Source organism: Octodon degus, unplaced genomic scaffold, assembly GCF_000260255.1.
Source record: "Octodon degus isolate 3935 unplaced genomic scaffold, OctDeg1.0 scaffold00195, whole genome shotgun sequence".
Lineage (NCBI taxonomy): Eukaryota > Metazoa > Chordata > Mammalia > Rodentia > Octodontidae > Octodon > Octodon degus.
In genome coordinates this window covers 3663824-3683152 of record NW_004524771.1, presented here as the reverse complement: position 1 = coordinate 3683152, position 19329 = coordinate 3663824, and the positions used below count along the sequence as shown (strand labels likewise).

Genomic DNA, 19329 nt, shown 5'->3' with positions numbered 1-19329 from the left:
TACCTTAGCACCAGGTCTGGATCTATGAAGTTCGGATTCCTCCAGGTGGGTGTTGTTTGGATCTGGCTGCTGTGCTCCACTTCTTTCTGCTGCAGCCGTTAGAATTGAACCCTTTGTGTCTCTCTGGGAAGATGTTCTGCTCCTGAATCAGCTGGGTGGGTCTTGCCTCTAGTCTCTTTGCAGTGAGTTTTGCTGCAGTCTGTGCTGGGCCTGCAGACTGGGTCAAATGAGGATCCCCGGGTTCCGTTCGTCTCACTCACTCGCTGGGCCTGCGCTCTGGGTCTATTCAGGATCCCGCAGGCCCTCGGTCATCTCACTCACTCGCAGGGCCTGTGCTCTGGATCTATTCAGAATCTGGAAGGCCCTGGGTTGTCTCACTCACTCGCCTGGGCCTGCGCTCTGGGTCTATTCAGGATCCGGAGGGCCCCGGTGGTCTCACTCACTCGCTGGGCCTGCGCTCTGGGTCTATTCAGGCTCTGGGTCTATTCAGGATCCTGCAGGCGCTGGGTTGTCTCACTCACTCGCTGGGCCTGCGGGCCTGCGCTCTGAGTCTATTCAGGATCCGGAGCCAGGGATGTTTTTAAAAGTAGGGTCAGCTTGGGTTCAGCCCAAATGTAACTGCTCTTTGTTCCAAATAATTTGCCAACAGCAGCTTACCACCTGAGTTTGAATCCTGGTTGAAGGGCAGGGTACTTCTTCCCTCTGTGCCTCAGTTTTCACAGCTGTCAAATGGGGACAATAATTCTGGCCTTAAGTTTTCCTTGTCCCTTCAGAATGAGCAGTGACTTTTCTTCTAAGTTAATGGGCCTCTATAGAAGCTTATGAAAGAAAAATCCCACCCAGGATACTTCAGAGCCATACCCTGCCCTGCCCTAGCAAAACTGCTCTGCAAAGAGCTCACATCATTGCCATGTCTCCATGCCTGGTATGTTATAGCTGATGATCACTAGAAAGAAGTTCAGTAAACCAGCACAAGATCTTAGATCACCATCAGGTCATCACTCACCCGTCTGGCTCTCCTGAGTGTGAACACCAGCCCCCTGTACAAGCATCTGGAGTCCAGTCCCTTGCAAAGACTAGGGCAGTTTCCTTTCCCATGTTTGCAGTTTCATTGTTTTCTCTAAGTATTCCAGGTGAGGCTGTCTCATGCAGCTTTGCCAAAAATACCTGATCAGAAACATAAAAGGGGCTGGATAGTGTTTGGAAGGCAGCTATAGAGGGCCCATTATGGCCAGCTGTTGTTGCTCAGATGTCTCCATTGAGAGTTTTTTAAAGTGGCAATAACAGGAATTTCTCTCCTCAGTTTCCAATTAACAATTGTGTAATGGTTTCCCTATAAACAACCATCAGGCCTTGATGTTGTGAACCCAGGCATTAACCCTATAATAAAGCAAAGTGCATGGGTTTGCATGTGTTTGCAGAGGATTTCAGTTCGTTCTTTGCATCTTAGGATGGCAGAATTGGGCCTGCAATTTAGAATAACTGCAGCCTCACCTCCCAGCTGGCTAATGCTTGAAAGAAGGAAGCTAGGCTTTAGTACTCCAGAAACCAAATGGAGAGGATTCTAAAAACAGAAGCGTGCATGCCAGGCGTGTTGGCACATGCCTGTATTAAAGCACTTAGGAGGCAAAGGCAGGAAGATTGCTGCAAGTTTGAGGCCACCTGGGCTAACATAGTAAGTTCAAGGCCAGCCTGAACTACATAATGAAACCCTGTCTAAAGAAAAAAATAAACAGAAGTATCAGAAATGTTTTCAGTATCATAGAAAGGGAATACTTATTGTCACTGTCTTGCTTAAAAATACTAGTCACCTTGAGGGTGGAGTCCAGACTCTGTAACATGGGTCCCAGGACTGTCTCAGTTTTCCACTTCTAGCTCTGCATGCCAGCTCCGCTATTCCCGAATCCTACAGTTCCTCACAAACTGTGGTCTTCAGAATGTTATTTCTGGTTTCCCTGCTTGAAACACCTTCCTCTACCTATGTTGGGGCAGTGTAAAAGACTCAGGCTTCTGGGTTCCTAAGCCAACTCCTGTTCCACTCTTACTCATAAGTAGTTGTGCTTCTGAGCATGTGGTTCTTAATTTCTTTGAGTCTCATTTTTCTCCTGCTGAAGTGGGAATACTGAAAAGCTGCCACCTCACTGTGCTGCTGAGAACGAAATAAAAAGGTACATAATGTGTCAGGATATTTAGCCCACTGCCTGGTAGACGAAATACCAGCTAAAAGTTCATTGCAGCAACTGCTCCTCCTGTTGCTGCCACCTCACTGTTCATACTTCTGCTACTGTGGTGATGATTGTGTGATACATCCCTCTGTGAGCTCTGTCACCCCTGCTGTAATATTCTCCGACAGTAGACCAGGCATATATCTTTAGCAAACATATATCATAGCTTCATCATGTTGTTTTGTAATGGTTGATTTGTCTGTGTTCCCCAGCTGACGATAAGCTCCTCAAAGGCAGGACCCAGGTTATTTTTTATTTTCAGAGCTTAGCTCTCAGTGGGCCACCAGAGAAATTCTGATGAATGAATAAGCTAACGGTCAGTCATTGCAGAGTTGAGTGATCAGATGAATGATTCCAGCCATTAACAAGTCCTACCTAGGCTGTTAGGTCGAAAACAGACTCGGATTTGTTCATCCATTTCACTTGCCTCCCCAGTTTCCTGTCTGGGCCACACCACCAGCTTCTCCTCCCTGGAGGACCACAGCAGTTTCCTTACAGGTCTCTGTGCTTCTTAGTTTCTTTCCTTTATTCTTCAGACTTCCCATTTGGAGTCACCTTCTCTGGTGCCTTTCTTTCCTCATCAGCCAGGCCAAGGCCATCTTCCCCACACAGTTATCATCAGGAACTCCTGTATTTGCTTGTTGTCTGTCCTAGAACTGGGCTGCTTGAGGACAGGGACACATCTCTTTACCAGGATGCCTTCTTTCAAGCCACAGCACTTTGGACACGCACAGGTATGCAGCAAAGAGTGAGCTGATTGGGAGCTAGCATAGGTGATACAAGTGTCTGTAACCAGCATGCAGCATAAACCTGAAACTCAGTGGCTTACTGCACAAGTTAATTTCTTACATCATGGTCCAGTGTAGATCAGGTGACTTAGTGGCTGTCCTTTTTTTGTATGGTCCTACCATCTCCTCATGTGGCCTCCACACTCCCAGAGGAAGCGAAAGAGAAAAAGAGAGACGTGTAGCTAGGCCTGGGTGTAGCTTGATTTATTCCTGGTGCCTGACATGGGTCAGAACCTGGCTGTAACTCCCATGTAGTTGCAAGACATGCCAGGAAATTTTTCCTCTGTGCCCAGGAAGCAGAAATAGAGTTGGTGAGCCATTCTCATCACAGTGGACATTGAATGCTGTCTCACAGCTGGAGGACTCCAGTGCTTCCACCTTAGGGAGTCAATCGAAGTTTTGTAATCTTCCAGCCACTGATAAGCTGTAAGAGCAGCTGGCTGTTGAGCAGCTATCTCTCGACAGGGCTGAACTGCTTGTTGCCCCTGATGGACTAGACCTTCTATTTATTTTATAAAATTCTATGGTGTTCTTAGAGAAAAACAGAAAGGAACTCTGGAAACCCAGCCCCCTCTTGTGTTTCCAGCCACTCACGTTTAGGGCAATCCCTCCCTAGGGAAGGTCCTACTGGAAAGTAGAGCACCAGTGGTGGTGAACTTACCAGGGACAGGGTGGGGAATTGTCGGATAGGGCCTTATTCACAACATTGTGTTGGCTGTAGAATAACTATTCTTAAGTTGATGGTATCTTTACTTTTCTGCAGCTTAAGATAAACCTTTCCTGCAGGGAAAAAAGTACTCCCATTTTAAAAGTCCTGCAGGCTGGGAATAGAGCTCAGTGGCACAGTGCCTGCTTGGCAAGTGCAAGGTTCTGAGTTTGATTCCTGATACCAAATACATATGTAAGTAAGTGAGTAAGAAGTCCTGAGTGTTATGTTTTAAGGTAGACTCCCTTCCAGTGTTGCATATTAATAGATCTTAATTAATACTGTAATTGACAATGGTGTTATGATAAGAATGCTACACAAAATGATGGCAGAGCCAGCACAGCAAGGGCTCATTCAGCAACCAGCAGAGGAGGCTGGCAGATTCCACATCCTGGGCTTATGTCCAGTCCCATCACTTATAATCTGCGTTTTGGCTGCCTCCCCAGGAGTTCAAATGGAAAACTCACAAGTAACCTCAGGTCCCTTCAAGGGTTTGTCCTTCCAGTGGGACAGGCCCTTACATGACGTTTATCTCCTGGATGCTGTCTGTGACACACAGATCTCTGAGGGACCACTTCACTTACAACCTGCTCATCTGCCCTGTGCCTCTCTGCCCTCCATCAGGGCCTTTGCTCTCTCTCATCCGGGCCTTGGCAGTAGCCTCCAAATCATTCTCCCTGGTGGCCTGACTTGCCTCTTTTAAATCCACACTCCACATTTATTTGTTCTTTCAAGAAGTGTTTGCTTTATCAAGCATTTTTCAATCCTCAGGCACTGTGTTAGGCTTCTGTGATAAAGTAGAGAACCAGACAGGTAATGTCCAAGCCTGTGTGGAATTTACAGTGTACTTAGTAGGAGAGATGGGAGTAAGAAGCACGAGGTGAAGGAGTGAGAATATTCCAGGTTGCGGTGAGTGTCCTGAAGAAACATGAGCAGGCTGGGCCAGAGAGGGTCTGGATGACCTTAGGTGTTGGGTCCAGCAGGCTTCTTGGAGACAGTGGCATAGAAGCCAAGACCTCTATAGCAAGGCATTTCACCCGAGGCAACAGTCAGGGCAAAGGCTGAAGATATCTGGAGACTGTACAGGATCCCAGGAAACTCAGGAACAGTGAAGCATCAATAGTGTTGGAAGTACAGGAGGTTGGGTCTGCAAAGCAGGCTGAGCTACATCACAAAAGTTCTGACAAGCCATGCTGTCAGTGTGTGTCTCGAGATGTGTGTCTTGAGAGGTGAACAATTTATGAAGACTCAATGATAAATTCCAAGTGGGAGAGTGGCATGAGATTTTTGAAAGATCTCTACCAAAGCTGCTGCAGCCTCCTTCCCAGTTATCACCCTGCTGAATGCCTCTGGCTGCCAGCTCCCCTTTGGGTTTTTTTCTTTTGATCTACCAAGCTGTGCATGAGGAGATTCATGCTAATATTTCTATCTTAAGCCATGAAACCAGGAAGCCCAGCCCATAGCCCTTCCCTCTGTTGCTCCAGCACCCTAACCTTCTGCTTAGGAAGTTCTTTTTTACATTTTGCTATTCCTTCCATTTTGCTATTGTAGATCCTTCACTCTCAGGGCAGCTTCTCAGATTGCCTAATGGATGTGTACCTTTGTTCCTAGAGCCAGCTGAAGCAGTGGCATCCTCTGAGCAGAACCTTCTCCATCCCTCCTACAAACCTGGTCCTTCTCTTAGCAAGCTTCCCTGAGTGCATGGGGGTTATAAGATCCTTGCACTTGCTCACACCTACCCTACCCCATTCTACACATGTACAGTCTTTAAGGAAAAGGAGCCAGCTAAACAACCATGAATCATCAGCACCTTTTCCAGGGTGTGCCCGTGACTGGGTGCTTAGCCTGGTCTATCACAAATGAGGGGCACTACTTTATTTTCCCTTCACAGATGGTAAACTCAGGCCTCCAGGTGGCTCAGGCACATGCCCCTAGAACTGAGAACTGATGCTGTACTCTCTCTGACAACCTTAGGAAATGTCATTTTGTGATGTGAATTGAACACAATATGGCCTCTTAGGTATGTTTGCTGGGCCCCGGCCAGTCATACTGCCTGTGTACGTGGTGTCAGCGAGGGGCTGAAAACGCAGATTCATGAAGTCAGGCAGGGTTGGGACTGAAGGGAGCAGCCCGGGAAGGGTGGTGGCACTGTGCTTCCAGCCAGGAGGACCTCTGCTGCTGAACTACTGTACACCTGCAGGGCTGCTGCTTAGTAAAGGGAAGCCAGGAATACGGGTTCTAATGCATATTAAACATCACTATCCCCAAACAAAATGTACCCTGTGGGTCACATTTAGTCTGAACTGGACTGAGCCTCCTGAGACTCTATTCTGAGCTGTGTCACATCAACCTACTGATGAGTTACCAGCTTCTTGGGATGTGCTGCTACCCCTCTGTAAAAATACCAGAAGCAGCAGCCTCATCTGAAAACTCAAACACTCATAAATATGGACTTGCTATTAGATAGCACCAAGCGTTAGCATTAATTTTGTTAGAAGTAATAATGGTATTGTTAAATGGGAAAATGTTCCAATTATTTAGAAATATACACTGAAGTGCTTAAGAAATACCATTATGGCTGTTAAACATCTTTAATTACCTTTGCAAAAAGGTAAAAATAATGAAGCAAGTATGGGAAGGGCCTGACTTTATTAGATAAAGGATTACTTACATTCATGTGTCTGTCTTGGCATATTTAAATGTTTCATAATTAAAACACAGTCACAGGAAAGAACATAGCCTTCCTCAAATTTGTCTGAGGTCTCTCACATGCCTCAGGCTAACCCCCCTGAGTTGTGTGTAGAGGTTCAGGCTGAGGAGCCTATGGAGAGGCAGGGAACAGTGTCTCTCCGGGCGTCGTTCTGTTCACATGGGAGATGGCACCTGATAAAGCCACCTGAGAGTGGGATTTCCCTGACCAGAGTCCTCATTTGGGGCAGTTGCTATAGAGGAAGCCTTAGATTTCCCTTCTATGCTCTGAAGACTTCCGGTTCAAGGGAGTTATGATTGCTCCCTGGTGGTACTCAGCCTGAGTCCCTGCCCCACTGCCCCTGAGACTTGAGCAGGTTCCCCCCACCTGAGCCTCAGGCAAATTGTAAGGACACAGTGTGGGGAGGGCTCAGGGCATGGAGCACTGAGCATAAATTAGGATGCTGCTGCTTACTCCCAGTAGTTCAGATAACAATTGCCTGTTTGTGGAACTGAGTTTGCTGCCACTCTGGATGACCTCAGAACTGGCACAGGCTTCCGGAGTAGCCATTGTGAGGAATGGCACTGGACATTTCCTCTAGGGGTAACCTTTATCTCTACTAAGTTGCTTTTACCTGTGGGACCTGGGCAGGATGAGGCAACACTAGAGTGACAATGGGTAGATTAGACTCATCTAGCCTCAGTTTGGGTGCTCCTTCTTTGGGCTCTGTGTAGCCTAGCCATTATAGCTCAGCACAAGGGACCATCTCTCATCTATTCTGGCTCTGTATTTTGAGCATCACTTCCAAAAAAAAAAAAAAAAAGAAAAGAAAAGGAAAAGGAAAATCTTCTCCAGTTATTTTGAGGCTGATGAGCTCCTTCCATGTCTTCCTGCAGGAGAGCCTCTTCAGCTGTCCTTAAGGGTTTCTTAAGCAGATTAAAACTGAGCCTGATTAGCTCCATTCAACACTAACCTGGCACATTACCCACCTTCCCAAGGAAGAACATCTAATTGCTTAATGACAGATCAAGGACCAGAACCTGGCCTTCAGACCTAGTAAATAGAACCCCAGTGGCTCTGGTTGGACTGGGGAACCTTCCACTCTCTTGGCCAGGTGTTTCCACTTGCTCCCACCTAGCCTACCCCCTGACAAACTGCGTGAGATTTTAGCCCTGGTCTGCTACTGCACTGGCAATAATAGTGGAGTGGCTCATGGTACTTTCAAGGCTGCCTCCCCTCTGAAGGAAGATCCCTGTGAAGCAACTCCTCATGAGGTGACTGGAGTAGCCCAAAGGGACCTTTGCTAAAGGTAGATGTTCCCTTATTCTTCCTTGCACCTGATACTCAGAGATGGCTTGCCAGAAATGATGAAGGATGTCCAGTGAAATTTGCATTTCAGAAAACAACCAATAATTCTTTATATAAGTATAAGTGTGTGCCAGTACTGCATGGGCAGGCTTTTCTTTATGGGATGTATTTCTGCTCAAAACACATTTGTTTGTGTTTGCTTGAAATTCCAGTTTCACTGAGCATCCCATGTCTTCATGTGCTTACTGCCCATCTTTGCTTAGAGGTGTCACTTTTGTAGGGCACCTGGTTCTACAACTGGTGAGGTTTTCAAGGTGGGGCAGCAGATTATCACACAGGTCCAAGAACAGACTCTGTGACATCACAGGTCACACACCCATGTAGCCAGCCATGCTTACGAAGGCCAGCCTACACGGGTGGAGTGGGACCTGGGAATGAGTAAGGGGGTCTGGAGCATTGGGCTCTCAGTGTTTTGTGGTGGAGCCTGTGCACGCATTCCTAGCCCCAGCCAGGATCAGCCCTGCCAGGAACCATGTCTCCATCACATGTCCCATCTCTCAAGAAAAGGTGGCAATTGTTTGCTTGTTAATAAAATCTTTCTTAATCAGTCATTACTGACTTGTAATTGAAAAACTGGGAAGGAAAAATTAACCACATGCTCTTGAGGGTGACAGTATGATTAATAATTATATGTTTATCTTTTAGGATATTTTGCTGAGTTTACACATCTATAATATTCAAATAACAGAACTTAAAAGGGGAAGGGGATACAGATGAATGTCCATTTTGTATCTGTGTATTCAAAGTGGCTGGGATGGATATATAGTTGCATTCTCTTGATGAATAGAGGGATTTGTTCTAATGGTGTTTGTAAGTGAAATATCATGTCCGCATCTTGTACAGCAATTAACCACTAGGAAGAATGTATGCAATGTGTTAATTGTTGAAACTGTCCTGCCAATTTGGTTTGAAGTTCTCTCATTGCTGTTTGTTTCTCAATGAAATTATGAAAAAAAATTAAAAAATAAACAATAAAAAATAATATTAATTATATGTTTACCTGTGTGATCACTGGATTTATTTATATCTTCCTCACCGGCCTGTGAATTCTGAGAAAAATACAGCAGTGACTCTATGTTCATCTTTCTAGCCCTGGCCCTCTTTACCACACTGGTACCTTAGAATTTACAGTCTCACCTGTTCATTCATTTGCTATGATAGTTCACCATGTGTCAGTATACACCTGCTTTCCCTCACTTATTAATAGTGGTAGCCTCTTGCACATCTTTCCCTTTGCTAAGTCCAGTAGCATGCATGAAGCCATGGAGATTGGTTGGGGTGTTGACGCTGTCTGGATGAAGCTGAGTGGTTACTGCACATGCTGTGGGTTCATTCTTGAATGACTGGGGAAGTCAGACTAAACACACATGTTCTGTCTGTGTTCTCAGGATGCCAAGTTCGTAGAGGAACGGAGAAAGCAGCTCCAGAGTTACCTGCGCAGTGTCATGAACAAAGTCATTCAGATGGTGCCTGAGTTTGCTGCCAGCCCCAAGAAGGAGACTCTGGTACAGCTGGTGCCTTTCTTCGTGTGAGTACTGTCATGTGAGCATGCTCCTCAGGGACCTCCAGGCACTGCTTTTCAGATCTCTGGGATTTAGGGGAAGTGGCTTTCTGTGGTATCCCAAGAACTGTGGCTTGGGTATCCCCAGAGCTGACAGCTATGCTTAGCCTAGTGCTTGGCCGTCCCTTTAGTCTGTAGGTAAGCATTATTGATTTGAGGTTCATGAGTGATTTCAGAAATCCATGGCTTCCTTTTTTTTTTTTTTTTTTTGTACTTTTTAGGGAAGGGTCTACAAGGTATTCAGGGTCTTACTACTACATTGGACTCATAATGATCCATCTGTTTATAGCCTCCCAAAGCTGGGATTACAGCGTGTACCACCATGCCCAGTCTCCTTGGCTTCCTGTTTTTATGGATCTTAATCAAAGATTCATTTTCTGTTCAGAGCCCAGGTGTCCCAAAATGAAAATAGTCTACCAGTGTTTCCTAAGATTGGATGATGGACCCTAGGAAAAACTCTCAGACTCCCAGTGCTATCAACTTACATCATTTCCATATTCGTATTACTAAATATAAGGATGCTTAAAATGAAGTCCAAATTTTTTGCCCTTAAAAAAATTAAAAAATTAAATAAATTTACATGCTATGCTTTTAGAAAGTTATTAGTTCCAAATTGTCCATGAACATGGCAGATGCTGGTGTTTTTCTGTCACCAGCCCTCTGCTTGCTGTGTATGACAGATTCCTTTGCCCCTGCCCTGCACTGTAATGGTTCATTCTTCACTGACTGCATCTACCCACTTTCTTTGGTCCTGTCCCTGGGAAACATCTGTTTGGGTAATGCCCAGGGAAAGGTAGTGGTCACTTTGATGTCACCACCTGATGGCTAACCAGTATGCTGTGTTCCTAGCCTGAGATATTCACATCCCTGCAATTAGGGAAACCACAATAACAAACCTCTGCTTGTTTTTTTTTTAAATATTCTTCAAGTGCCTCAGAGGGTAATGGTATTATTTAAAGATGTTATTGTCATGGAAGCCCAGAGTGTGGAAATCTATAGAAAAACATGGCGCATCTCAAGGATGGTCTCAGACTTGTGTTAGGCAGGTTTTTTTTTTTTTTTTTTTTTTAATTTTTTTTTTTTTTTTTTTTTTTTTTTTTGTTTTTCTGAGACCAAATACCTAGCATACACAACATAAAAGAGAAAGGGTTTGTTTTATCTCACAGTTCCAGGGGTGTCTGTGGCAGCTGCCTCCAAGGCAGAGACAGCATGGCAGCGAAAAGCTGCCCAACTTGTGAAGGCCAGGAAGGAGAGACAGAGACAGACAGACAGACGCAGAGATAGAGCAACCCTTCCCCCAGCTGGACCCCATCTTCTAGCAGCACATTCAGTTGTGAGCTCATCAGCAGATTGATCCATTCACAAATATAGCATCTCCACGACCCATTCATCTTCCAAAAGTCCCACCTCTGAAAACATGAATCATTTGGGGGACTTCAGATCTATGCCACAGCAGGACTCATCATTGAAAAGCATTGGTCTGGATCTGTGGTTTACTGGAAGAACATAAGATTTCTGATCTGGGGAATAGAGTGCAGTGGCACAAGACCTGCCTGGCAAGCGCAAAAGGTCCTGAGTTTGATTCTTAGCACACACGCACGCACACACACACAAAATTCCTTTCACTTTGGTTGTTTAAATGGCACATGTGGGGGGCAGGGGTCTGGTTCATTCCATAGATACTGTTTTAAATCAAAACTAGGCTTCTTTCTGTAGGATACTACCAGCAATTCCAAGTTGAACTTGCAGTCAGACATTGGTGGAGGCCTCTCTTATCTGCTTAGGTCCTTTTATTGTACCCAACATGATTATGTTTCCCTAATTACTTTAGGAGTTTGGTGAGAGGACATAATTATATTTTGCTGCAGTGATAAAAGAGATGAATTTGGTTCCCCATGTAGAAGACACCATTGGGAACACTGTAATTTCATTTTTCCTGGGTATTTGGTTTGTAAGGGCTTTTTGTTTAAATGTTTCAGAAAGGTTGCCCTGGTACATACAAGAGTTCTCCCTCCCCTCTTACAGGTGGCCTCCCCCACCCCACACTACCTATGATGGTTTTTGGGAATTAAATTGAGTCACAGATATGTTCACTGGATTCTCTGATAAAAAATACATAGTGAGTTGCCACTATGATGGCCCATTCTAAGAATAAATCTAAGAGCGCAATGCCCCATGTAGGACATTGGCCTCTGTGCCAGTTACCACTCATTAGTGCTGAGCAAGAGAGACCTTTTGTGGTAATAGAGAACATAAGGTTCACATTTATGGACTCTTTTTAAAAAAGGACTTTCTATAGGACGTTGTGGCAAAGGACAAAATATGACCAGAATTTCCACTGACCATTGTTCAATATCCAGTTGAAATTAAACAGCTTTATTTCCTTGGCTTTCTTCATAATTCCAAAGTAAGCTACCTTTCCTATCTTTTTCTTTTTTGAGCAGGATGAGATTATAAATTGAAATTGGTAGGCTGTCTGGTTTGGGGATAAGGAGAGATGGGCTGCAGCGAAGCCCCGCCCATATTGGTGAGCCTCCATGTGACGGTCTCCTGTCTGTGTGCCTACAGAACACAGCGGGACTGGCTTCTCCCCTATAGAACTAGCTGCAGAAATCTCCAGTTCAAAGAGAAAGATCTGTTGGCTATGGAAAAAAGTCCTGCAAAGCATAATTCTTCTAAGATTTTCCTTGGTTCTTTCAAATATTGCTTCAGGATCCTACAGAGGACGGGCATTGGTCCCTAACTTCAGTGCACTTGCTTCCTAAGGCAATGCTGCCATTTGTGGAGCACTCACCAGGGGTCCCAACTCATCTGCTGTATTTCAAAGCCTTTTAGAAGTGGGCACTGAATCTCCATATTTGATGAGAAAAACAAAATCTAGAAAAGTCATTTGGCCAATCCCAGAGCATCCACCCAGCATACCTGGAGCCTGTCTTTGTAGGGCCTGTGCCCAGATTTAGCGACATAGTTGGGAAACTCTCAGTCTATAGAGGGTTTCCTAACTATGATCCTCTCACTTGTTTTGTATGGCCAGGACAGTGAAGCTTCCATACTTGTTTGTGTTCTTTAATTGAAGTAGTTGCCTACATAAAAAAAAAAATAAAATAAAATAAATTAGGAGGCATCATATAAAAAATCCAGACACCAGTCTTCTCTTGAACAATCAGAATTGATCACTCCCATCACCCCTCTCCACTCCACTCTGATGCAGTCAGTGATTACTCTGTATTCTGACTCCTGTTGTCCCCTGGACACTGAGCTTGCCTTCCCAGCCATGTGCTGAGGCTTTTGGGCTGATTTTCATAATATTTAGGTGGTATCAGTCACTTGAAGTACCTGCCTCACTTGTCTTGGTTCAGGATTCGAGGACACTCCCTATTATCCATGTGCCATTTCCTTTCCATTGTGTGTGTGTGTGTGTGTGTGTGTGTGTGTGTGTGTCTGTCTGTCTGTCTGTCTGTCTGTCTGTCTGTCTGTCTATCTGTGTCTGTCCTGTCAGTCCACTATTAATCTCTAATGCTGTTCTAACTGTGGGACTCTAATGAGAGGGGAGGTGAGTAGGGAAGATCAGGGCCAGCGGGTAGAATTTGCTTATATTTTCCTCATAAATATGCCTTGAAACTTTCAGGTTTATGCATCCTGCAGTCCAGTATTAGACATAATCTGCTTTTACACATACTTTTGCATTTTATGCCATGTCAGTATTTCACTGTGTTCTGCAAGGGGCATTGTGACTTCTAATGAGTCTGCCATCTGTGCAAATCTGAGCCTCAAGGAATCAGCAGGTTGAATGTTTCTCTTCCCACACCTCACCCTCCTGTAAGTGTTCTTGCTAATTCTGTGAGTTAGAAAGTGGGATAGTGGGAAATAGGGCATTTCCTTTCTGCTTTGGACTGCGTGTATCAGTGTGACCCATAGGGTACCAGAGTTTACCCCTGTCTTGTTTTTATTGTTGGTAAGACAAAATATCCAACAACTAAAGTTCAAGATTTATAGTTGGCTAGCTTCATGGCAGAGGGGCATCACAGAAGAGACACAGATCATGGCAAAGCAGTCTAGGCCAAAAGCAGCAAAGCAGAAAAGGCAGCAGTAGATGCACCCTCAGCAAGCCTACCTTTCCCTTTTATTCCATTTGAGGCTACATGCCTTTTGATTGGTGCCACTCATACCCAAGATAAGGCATTCTTAATCCCAACATCACACCCTTAATCTTAGCATCATATAATCTAGATCTAGTTACTTCTGAAAAGCCCAACCTATGATCTCACTAGGCTTTGAGGGAGACAACTAGATACAAATTGTAACAGAAATGAATGGCAGGTCCCCAGTATTCTTTTTCTTTTTGAAGTTCCATGGTGTTTACATTCTTCTTTCCCCATGCAAATTGGGGAAAAGGTAGACTTTGAGGAACACTATACATTGAAGAAGCGAGCAGATCCCAAGGGAATGGTCAGGTGACAATATAAAGGGAAGCTGGACTCCCAAGAATCCAGTCTGGGGCTGGTCTGCAAATCAGTAAAGGCTTCTGTGCTTTACTGTGCTGTCATTTAGCACATTATTAAATGTCTTTCTGCAGAATATTTTATCCTTGGGAAATCATCATGTTCCTTGAAGGGAAAAAGTTGGGGGTAGAAGGCAGAATAATGTGGGTCACAGCAAAAATTTCCAAATGGATTTTCAACAGAAAATGTGGCCCACAATTTCCCCATCTCCATCCTACCCCCATCTGCTACTACATTTAAGGTTGCTAAATACATTTATTGCTGAAATGTAAACCATCCTGTTTTGCCAGTGTACCAGTCAAGTTTGGAAGAGGGATGAAATATCCTGACCTATACACTGCCAGGGACCCCCAGAGCCCAAATTGAGACCTTTCATGCTAACAGGAATGACAGTGTCTGTGATGGGTGTCACATTGTTTTGGGGGACTGATGAGAACTTTCAGGGTGTCATGATTCTAGGATTTGCTCAAGTGCCAGAAAGGGAAGCAGGAGTGGCCAGTTGTCCCAGGGTAGGTAGTACTTGCAAATAAGCATACATGTGAGTGTCACACAGTGGAGAAGTGTGCCCCAGCTGGGCACCTGTCCACATGCTCCCTCCTGCATCTCTCCCTTGGTATTTGCACATTCACATCAGCTGCCTGGCCTCCAAGGCAGAGGGGCTAAGACCTTGTAGCCAACTGGAAAGCGTATAGGCTTAGGGGTCAGTAGTGGTCCCTGGCTCTGCAACTAAAAAGGATGATCAGCCCATAAGTCATCACATCCATATGTGGTGTTTGCTCAGGTATTAAATGTGATTGTCTCTTTAAGAGTGCTTATTAGCACAGTGACTAATTTACACCGGCTGCCACTTAAGGAGAACCAGTGGAGGAGCAAATCTTAGCAGAAACCCTATAGACATGTGTCTCACTCTCCATCCATCCATCCATCCATCCATCCATCCATCCATCCATCCGCCTTTAGAGACAAAACAACAAATCCTGGAATTTAGGAAAAGTTGGTAGTTTTCTCCTTCCAGGAGAAAGTTGCAGGCAGGCTCAGGATCCATTGTGCTGCCTTGGAATGGAGGCATTTACATAATGTAGTATATAGTAGATACTCATGATCAGTAGCGATTACAAGTGGAATCATTCTGAAAGGCAGCCTTTCCATCCTTTCTTACCAACCCAGGATCCCCCAGTGTAGACAGACTAATTCATGACCTATACTAGAAGAAGCAGCCATCGGGCAGCAGAGAGTTTGTGCCAGGATAGCAGCTCTACCATCTGGGTCCAGGGCCCCCTGCAGGAAACAGCCTCATTCTTGGGATGTTCATTCCCCAAATGCCCCTCTGGGGGACCCACAGCCTTCTCCTTGCTTAAAAAGATGACATGTAAAAATGCCACTTTATCACCTCCAGCCACCTGGCCTGGCTATTTCTGGGGCTGCTGTTAAGAGATACAGTCCCTAGGGTGTAGGCCTTCTGGGTCTGAAGGGTTCCTGCCCAGGAAGACCAAAATGAATCATTCTTTTTGAAAAGGACAAGGGGACAGCCTCTCATTCAGATAGCTTCCCTGACTCTAGGCATCCCCAAATCACTGAAATCACACTAGCAAGTCTAGTGTGTCAGAGGCCAATATGGCACCATGGAGGGAGAAGGGGAATGAAACTGGAGCAGTCATTGGACTGGATCAGGTAGGGCCCTAGAGGGAAATGACTTTAGCATCCATTCTAGCTGAGCTGGCACGCTACAGGAGGGTGCAGAGCAGGGGAATGTGCCATGACCTGGTGATGTTTGGAAACTTCACTGTGGACATGGTTATAGAATAGAATTGGAGAGGGGCAAGGCAGAGATTTCTGCAGGGTCCAGGTAGGAGTTGCTGACTTGAGCAGGGTGGAGAGTGATCGACTCTGGAAGTCACTGGGGACTAGTTGTTAGGTGAGAGAGAGTAGAGTGCTTCTGTTTCACTCCAAGCACCTTACCAGGCTGGGCAGCTGCAGGTATGTCCACCTCAGTCAGGGTTTGACTTGAGGTAGGAGGCAGCCTCCATCTTCAAATGAACATTCACCTACTGGTTCAGAGGCCCTGGGCTAAGAAGAGATGCCAGAAAGCGCATTCATTACCCAAGTGAATAGGACCTGGGCTCGGTCCTCATGGGCCACAGTTATAAGGCAGAAATCTCACCCCTTCACATATTCAGTAAGAATTTGCAGACTGTCTGGTCAAGATACCAGACCACCCTCAGTTACATCCCAGCTGTCACCAGATAGCTCTGTGAGTGTAAACAAGTTATTGTTCTCTCCTGGGCCCTGTTCAGTGGGGGCGATGGCAGCCATCTCATGAGGGTTCCTTGAGTGCACAGACAGCACCTTACATGTAGCAAGCATCATGGGTGTGTAACTGATTCAGCCAGCAGAAAGGGGCCTGGGGGTGGGGAGAGCAGGCCTTTTGGTGAGGTGAGCTTATATTTGGGGGAAACTTGTGGTGCTCCATAAAGTTAGAGATGAGGAAGGAGATGTTGCATCCAGGGTGTACACCTGTGCATCATTAGCCAAATGTTAAGTCAAAATGAAACTAAACTACACACCACTGAACTCTGCAGCATCCTGTTTCCATTGGATGGAGTTGGTTCACTTCTTCTGAAAGCTGCATAGTATCCTCTGTTGTGGCTGTCTCATGATTGATTTCACCATGGCCTCACCTAACCATGCAAGAGGCTTGTAGGTCTTCCTACCTCTGATGGTACTGCTGGAACTTCTCAGTGGAGGTGCATTTGGGCAGGTAGCTCTGTAGTACTGATTTCAAGAAGCCACTGTGGTGGCAGGCATGTGCATTTTTAATGTAGGCAGATAACAGGAACTCCCACCCTCTTACACCAGTTTGATCTCCCGGATTTTGACAGTGAATACAAAAGGGCAGCCATTCTTTCCAGATGCGCAGATCTGCTACAAAGTGCAGGAAGCCCCTGTGATTGGGTATGTGGGGATGAAGGCTGGCTTCGAGAGGTAGGTCCTCAGGGAGTGTCTGTCTTGGTCTGTCTAAGCATAGGAACCTTTACAGGTTTGAGCTCCATCTGAGCTTTCAGAAAATTATGCCAGGAAGAGAGTAGATCTGTAAAGTCATAGTTTGGGGGCCTCCCCATGTCATCCTCACAGCACAATGGTAGGGCAGCTTTATCATCATTTGGGGGTGAGGGACCAGAGGAGCAGCCATATTTCTGAATGGATGAAAGTTAGGGGGGACAGGGAAAAGAGGCTGGATTTAGAAACTGGCCTCTGTGAGGTCTTAGAAGCAGGCCTGGGGCCAGGTAAGGAGAGGAAGGAAGGGAGAAGCTTGAATGTTTCCTAAGATTGCATCTTCTGAGCTGGCATCAGGCAGCAATTCCTGGAGTTTCTAAGGAAACGTGCACTTTTCTAAATTTCAGATGTTCAGAAAAATCAATCACGAAATTGGGAATAAGCATTGTAATTCACCTGCAATGTATCAGGGATAATTGTCAGTGTTCCTGGTTTGATGAAATCCAGTGGGAAGTGCAGTACAGCAGAGATGGAGGTGAAGGTCGAGGTTGGCAGGAATGACAGGAGCGTAGGAGAGCACTGGTCACGATGTAACTAAGCATCAGTGTGAGCTGGTGCCAAGATCAAAGTGTGTGCTCGTGGTTCTGTCTGCTGCAAACAGTGAGTCATGCTTGAAGATGCAGTGAACACCAACACATTTATGTGCATAGGAGACTTTATGAGAGCCAGATAACAGGAACAAGTTCTGCAGACATGACTCTTGTAGTGCTGTTAGCCTTGCCAGGAGGTGCATGTGCCACATGCTTGTTCCAGCTGCCCCAGGCTCTGCTCCCTGGTGTTTTCCAGTGCTTGGATACTTGCTCTGGGTTAGTTTTTTGTAAAGCCTGCCAAACTTTGTACTTTTTTACTTTGTACTTGTACACAGATCATCTTTAAGTTTCCATAACAGCGAGTGAAGCATGTTAGAAATACTTTAAGAATAACTTCTGATTTCCTGAGGGGAATCAAAAAGATTTGACATCACCATCAAAAAGCCCAAAGAGCCCCCTTTTAGGAATTTGGAAAATCTTTATGGAAGACATTCCAGATACTCACATGAGAATGGCTGTCTTGCATGAACCACTGAGGTATTAGAGGTGAAGGTGCCCAGAGAAAGAGGGGAGATTTAAAAAGATGTGACAAGGATGGATGGGAGCCAGGGAGAGAGCCAGCAAAGAAGGGCGAAGGGAAGGTAGGAAAGCTGGGAGAAAACTATGTCAGGATCACAAGGAAAGTAGTGTTTCCCAAAGAAGCCTCCTCAGTGTGAAAGCACTGCAAATTAACACCTAGTCCCCGAGCATTAAGCATGGCAAGCTGTCCTCCTTCGCTGCCAAGTTGGCACAGGATCCACTGGAGCGGTAGTGCAACACAATTGTGGTGGCATCTTTGTCACCCTTGTCAGTGGGGAGAATGCCACAAATCATCAAGGGCAGCAGAAGAGAAGTGGAGACACCTCCCATGGGGACGGGCCTACCTGCTGACAGGCAGGGCCTCTCTGAATAAGCCAGATTGTGGACTGAGTAGTCCTTCTAAGGCTGAAGGACTGGCTGCTCTTGTTTTATGGGCCATTTTGTTCTGATGTGGGGGTACCTTGAACCGGGTGCCATAATCACAATACCCTGCCCTGGACTCAGCAGCTAGCTGGTTGGGTCTTGGAAAAGCAGCTGTACACTTGGCATTCTGTGGCCAAGAAGGAAAGGGGGTAAAGAGCCCCATGTTTACTTAGGCCAGCCAGGTGTTAGGCCAGCATTACCTACATGAATGAAGTTCATTTTTCTTCCCCTTGACACTGGTGTTACTGTTTCCTATTCAGGTGAGCAGAATGAACCACAGAGAATGAAGTGACCAGGCATGAGTATCACAGCTTGGATATGGGGGAGCAGAGAGCACAGCTGAATTCTTAGGGCTTACAGGCCTCTATGACTGTGCACATGACCTGAAGGTAAAGCAGTAACAGAGCACCCTTAACTATGGGTCTCCTGTGGGCCCTGAGAGAATGAAGCCTGAATATCATCACGCTCCTCTGACCATCTGCCTTTCCTGAGGAGGCTTTCTGGGGAAGGAGCCTGTCCCTGCACTGGTCTCTGGTGATGAGATCAGCTATGTGGTGGCTGTCTGGCACTGTCCAAGGTCCTACTCATTGCCTCCTTTTGGGATTAATACCTGAACTAAATAAAGGTTGCCTAAATGGCTGAAAAACAGGAAGGTTACAGAAAAATGGGAAGGTTACAGAATTTCTGAGGGCTTTGATCCCATTCAGGAAAAGGCATCTTAAATACCTGTTCAGCATCCATTTTCAGCTCTGCCTTTCCTAGTCAGTGTGCTTTTGGCCCTCATTTATCTAATGTCCCCATGGTGTTTGAGCTGGCCCAGAAAGAAGGGTGGGGGAAAGCCTCAGCTACTCCCCCTGAGCATGCAGCCTACTAGCTTAATAAACATCACACAGGAGATAAGACA

The 19329-nt window shown here is 45.7% G+C and overlaps 1 protein-coding gene across 2 annotated transcripts in view; it reads left to right on the top strand.

The window, feature by feature from the left end:
• Snx29 (sorting nexin 29) overlaps positions 1 to 19329 on the top strand; it is a 626724-nt gene that overhangs the window by 589867 nt on the left and 17528 nt on the right. For both annotated transcript variants that reach the window (XM_023704394.1, XM_023704393.1), the window contains one exon: positions 9165 to 9304. In XM_023704394.1, the coding sequence (XP_023560162.1) occupies positions 9165 to 9304 (140 nt within the window). The remainder of the gene's footprint in view (positions 1 to 9164; positions 9305 to 19329) is intronic.